We start from the raw sequence: 6000 nt of genomic DNA on the forward strand, positions 1-6000 counted from the left end.
GTGGTACAATATACATCAGGGGTGGGCAAACTTTTGAGCTCGCGGACCGCATTCAACATTTGAATCCATTCGGGGCCGCACTATATAGAATTGGGATTCTAAACCAAACGCGATACAAACAGAAGCCCGCCAATGAGTCGATACAAAGTCTCGCTGTACGCAAATTAATGTACAACGACACTCCCCTTACAGCAGAACTATTTTGTCTGGACGGGGGTGGTCACGATTCGTTTCCGGACCCGGCGCAGATTTCATCAGTTTTGGTTAAACCCGGACTGGATGCGGCCAAGTGTCTTTAAGAGCTGGATTTATGCTACATTTTACCAGCCTAGGAAATACCAGGACTTTACGGGCCAGTCGGATTTTTTGGACTTTGATTTTGCAATCCTATAGTCGCAGTGGATTCCGATTTCGAAATCTCCCACTCTACTTTACACCTCACCTCAGGCTATAGATCGCATAACGTATGATCTACCACAATTCATTGCCATTATTGCACCACCGAGCGCGTTTCAGCCAAATAAGGTCAGCCCGCTGATCCCAACGGGTCATTGTTATGGCAATTGTGTTGCGGTTACCCGATTGTTTTAAACAATGCCGATATTTCAGACTTGGAGGACATATTCTAGGTGGATCAGCACACGATCAATATTTTAATTTATATTTTCGGAATCGGTGCAACAGTAGCTTTCGATCAAGACCAGATTCAATAATTTCTGCGCTCGGGAAGATAGCTTTTGAGTTGCCAGAAATCCTACAGTCGCTTACGCAAAACAATTCTTCATTCCAGCCCCGGCGAAGCGGAGCGAAGCTGCAAAATTGATCGTTGCCATTCCATGTCTAATTTCTACAGTAACACTCTGTCGAGTCAATCTATCCGTAGTATGATGCTGCCAATATGCTCGGCGGTGTTGGCATAACATGTGTTGAGGATATGTTACGGTACACGCGAACACAACTGATTGTCTATAGCGAAATGAGTCGCTCTCGAACGACAAGTGCGTGGTGAGCTCGCGATCGATCGTACAGACGGGTAAAGCATTAGTTCGCCAACTGATCGATTCAAGTTGTACCTCGTGTACATTATACAGCATACAAAAATAATATGCTGCGGTAAATTGTATATCATTTACAAGCACCGGCACGATTACGCTTGACCAGGCGTGAAGCAGTAAAAGAACCCATCATAAATACATTGTTTGGTTGGGACTGTCTGTCCTTATGAAGACGCTAGAACGCGGTATAGGTATGGAACAGCCACATTTGTTGCTTGCACCGAATACTAGGTACGTAATACCGGGAGCGTTGATGCGAGCAAAATTGAGAATCAGCTATTTGTTTAATTACTTATTATATTCATAATGTTACTTTATTTAAGCTAATCTATGTCGGGTCGCCTAATACAAATTTCTACTAGGACATTCATTCTGATTCTCGGTATGACTCGAAATGACACACATATTTATAATAATAACAGATCATTTCTCGTTACTGTCTGGGTGGACAACAAAGCAAGCGGGTTCAAGTACGACAGTATGAGACAGACCACAAGCGTCACCTTACACAGCCGAACGTATGGACACCTAAAACACGCACCAGGATCTCATGGATCAGAAGAAAACTATACTGACGTCACGACCGGCAATTATTCCTATGACCCCCCCGTACACGAAATTAAATCAACCGCGGAACGATAAGTCAACCAGTTTGACGGGCTATTGCTCCCAGGTCATGAAATTGGACCACGGAACAACGGGTCAGGGCAGGCAACTATTATCACCGTCGTGTACGACCGAGGTCACCTATGGATCGTGGAAAAATACAGTAAAATTACAATGTATTATAATCAGGAGGCGAGTGGAAAAGTACAAGTAGAATGACTCCAGTCTGAGTACAAAGGTCAAACCAGATTCTTTGTTCGTTTTCTCTCTATTGGTAATTATTCCCCTTTTTTTATTGCCGCACAGTCAGAAGGGAATTCCCCTCGAGTATTGCTGCAAAATTGAGAATGAGCTAATTCTTTCATTACTTATTATATTGATAATCTTTGTTTGTTCTTTATAAATCGCGAATGGGCACCTTCCGCCCAAACTATATACTACTGTGAGACACGGCCGAGCCAGGCCATGCCTTCGCTGTGGTGGCGCAAGTCATCGTAACTATCATAAAATTTATAATACCTGATATCAATGAAATGTAATTGTCGCACTGATTCCGATTCCACTTCTCAATTCTCAATTCTTAAAGTATTCAGCAGTAACACGACGTTGCGCCACATGCCTATTACATGCTAACAGCGCCTATACAAAGCTATACGTTATGACTCAAGAACGTGGATAGCTAGAGCGTTGTTTGTAATTTGAAATTGTAATTGTGAGTCACTTCAACTGCAGTTCATATCTCACCAATGCGTATTTGAAAACTGCATTGTGATACAGGTGGAAGATTTATTAACAAGTTGCTGCAATATTGGTGAATTGAGCACAAAAATAAAAAAAATAAAAAATTTCGCAAAGAGCCATATCTAATGCCCCAAAGAGCCATATATGGCTCGCGAGCCATAGGTTCCCGACCACTGCTATAGTGGTAACAAGTGTGACACCAAAACACCGTAGTACGATGATTATAATGTGGCCACGAACATACTCGACATTTGCTGTCTTGGGTAATATTTAACGGAAGTATTTTATTCCAAACAAATCAACAGTTGTGACAAATGTGCTGTACAATACAAGCATTTTCTATTCTACTCGGAATGGCTTCGCGAGCCGGATAAAATCGTCTGAAGGGCCGTATGGCGGGGTGGTGTAAACTCATTCTAATTTCCAAATTGCGAATAGCCTACTGATACAAACATTTTGATGTTTAAAGATGTTTTGTTGAGGTTTTTTCAAAATAGTTTTTTTTTCTTTCTAGTCTCATAAAAAGGGATTATAACCTCATAACGGAATCCATTTTCTCCTGTGATATACATATCGACTATTCTAGAATACCTTGAAGATGCGCCGGTATATATTAATGACTATAGTCTACAAGTGATAACTTCATTGAAAAATCTGTTCCTCAATCTTGTTGCCATATATGTGTCGTCGCAAGTGTCAGGCGTTAATATTACATTCGTCGCCAGCTACCTTTGTGGAAATGGATTTTCGGCACTCGTTCATATCAAATCGAAGGCGTGAATTTTAAAGACATGACCCTATATTTCCAGAAATAGAAAATACAGTTGCAGAAGACCCTTCAAAATAATAAAAGCCTATATCCAGATTTTTACATATAGTATGATATTATTTTCAAGGGCGGTCATTTTGTTGTTGTTTATCACTAGCCTTGAGTTGATATTTGAACAAGACACGACCGGTTGCGCGATAATTGAGCTAAATTTGAACTAAAACTTCAGGGGGTCCGCGGTACAAAAGGGGTTCGCGAAGACAAAAAGGTTGAGAACCACTGGTGCAAGGCTTGTATCTGGGTATATATTGCCACATTTTTTTAATTCAATACCATCCTCGCGTGGACAATTTTCAATTCAGTTTCAATATTTATAGGGTGGGGGCCTATAGCTCCATAGCCAAATCATTCAAAATAATTGTACCAACTAATCACCTAATAACAGAAATACGCCTATATATGTAGAGGCTGCAAATCATAGTTACCTATGGTTTTTTATCATAAAAACATGGTAGGGTATGTATTATGGTAGGTGACATGGCTGTGCCAATAATTTTGTAAGTTAATCAACCGTGATTTTAGGCCAACGTTTGAGGTGATATAGTTTATTTTATTATTGAAGGTAGAGAAAAAACATTTTTCATTGGCTTGCTGCAGCTTAGATTATACTACACAACAAAACAATGTGAAAAATTCTTAAGTTTTTGAGCGTATATCTTATAGGTCCCTTGGTCGTGGGCCTTTATATTCTCCGGGTGGGCACCGACGATACGTTCGAGCAACAAATTTTGAACATTCATAAATCTTTTTTGAAAAGGTGGATGTTTTTGATCCATCGGTATAACATCTCCTCCACACCTCACCAAGGAGTGGTTAACCACCGAGCCGTCAGTTTCAGTGACCCACTGTAGTTTGATAGCTCACATGATAACTACATGATCAGCAGGTATACCAACGAACACATTAAGTTAGTGGCCTCATTTGAACAATATTATTGCCGGAAATAAACTCGTAGAGTTCGCAAATGACGTGCCAAATATTTTGTCCGTAACTGCTTATGGCGCGCTGTCATTATTCATATAGAACTACTGTGCGTTGATTCTTAAAAATATCTACATTCTACCAAACCACATTCTTCTTCCACTATGGAAATCAATATATCGAGACAAATGATTTCCAAGCAATCACGTGTCTGGCAGATTGACATGGAGCATGCTGGTATGGAGGCCAAGTCCTCATAAATATGTCTTTGGTTAAGTTCAGTACATTCATCGGATATCTTGTGACTTCTAGTGCATGGTGCAATGACTCTCATTCAGTGAACTTCTCAACGATAACGAGTTGCATCTTGCATGTATAGCGTATTGTAGGCCTTCCAAGGCGTGAAACCTTTCTTGTGAGTATTATTACCACGTGACTTAGTTAGAATCGATGAGCTCTGACTTGTTTGCTGCATGGACCTGATTTCCTTATATGTCAATGCTGGAACCTATATTACGTTTACATCACAACCTACCAGGAAAACATAGTATGTAGGCTATGCATTACGTAATTTGATAGTTACCTATCTCTGAATCAGCGCGCCCAAGGAGTTCTGCTGCTGAATCACGGTTTTCAGCATCACCAAGTTCAGCTGGACGATACTCTTCATTTGAAGCTAAATTCAAGAAATGGTTTATGGTGATGAAGAGCGTGAAGGCATGCCTAGAGTGGCTGTACACGAATTTATTTCGCAAAATGCTACTGGCTTGGCTAATGAAAAGTAAGGCTGCCTAAAAACAGAGCTTGCCGAACGTAGTATAGCGTGCTCTGTCGTGGGCGCGCGTTCTTCTTGGTCCGCGGCTCGATAAGTCAAAGTAGACAAGTCAGCATTGCTCTTTTAATAAAACAACTAAAACATGACGATGCTCGTCCGACGGATACTAAAGGACGACTGCCTCCGACGGTGACTAAAAGCGACTGACCTCCGCCGGTGACTAAAAAGCGACTGCACCTCCGACGGTGACTAAAGCCGACTGACCTCCGCCGGTGACTAAAAAGCGACTGCACCTCCGACGGTGACTAAAGCCGACTGGCACAATATAGGTTCGCAACAGCAACAAGTATAGAAACATAATCAGTGATCAGCGAGGGTAATGGTAATCAATGGGGGCAATCGAGTATATTCAATGAGCGGTACGCTACAAGGGCCCCCCTGGTTGGTAAAAGCTTTAGGATATTATGGAAACTAGAGACAACGATTTAACTACTAGTGAAGGACTCTACCAGCGTGACACGGTAGTGATTACAGACTAAGATTCAAACACGAGTACAATTCTAATGGTTTAAACGACGAACTAAAGTGATGTGGGTGTTGTGGTAACGCTATAACGACAAAATGATGCGTTTAGTTTAGCGACGAAGATGCACTTCGCAATGTGAAAGGCTCAATAATAGACACTCGTGACATATACGAAGAGATTAATAAGCCTTCGGCGTAACTAATACAAGTGATGACGGAAAAGTGAAGGAGTATAATGGTAATTGTCCATTTCAAATACTGGTGACAACACAAAATCATTCAAGTGACGTGGGGTACGAATAATACGGCCACTGGCATATTAACGAAGCCAATCGGTTGAGGCGCTATAAGGACCCTTATTCGTTCGAATTGTGAAAACATTTCAGTGCGGATCAAAACTTGATGTGGACACAATAAACTTGAGTGATGTACGGTGTGATTATCATTTCAAAAAAACGTGTGCGTAATTGTATAATCGTTTGGGACGTGTGATTTTGAATTCGAATTAAAGTTATATGGGATATGCGCAACCCAGAGAACGAGCGTTT

At 41.2% G+C, this 6000-nt stretch overlaps 1 protein-coding gene across 4 annotated transcripts in view; it reads right to left on the bottom strand.

Moving 5' to 3' along the window:
- The window catches only part of LOC145436083 (uncharacterized), a 117434-nt gene that overhangs the window by 21391 nt on the left and 90043 nt on the right, over positions 1-6000 (bottom strand). For all 4 annotated transcript variants that reach the window (XM_080313359.1, XM_080313358.1, XM_080313360.1 and 1 more), the window contains one exon: positions 4736-4828. In XM_080313359.1, coding sequence (XP_080169485.1) covers positions 4736-4828 — 93 coding nt within the window. The remainder of the gene's footprint in view (positions 1-4735; positions 4829-6000) is intronic.

Source organism: Botryllus schlosseri, chromosome 3, assembly GCF_051294905.1.
Source record: "Botryllus schlosseri isolate E-star chromosome 3, Bs_hap1, whole genome shotgun sequence".
Lineage (NCBI taxonomy): Eukaryota > Metazoa > Chordata > Ascidiacea > Stolidobranchia > Styelidae > Botryllus > Botryllus schlosseri.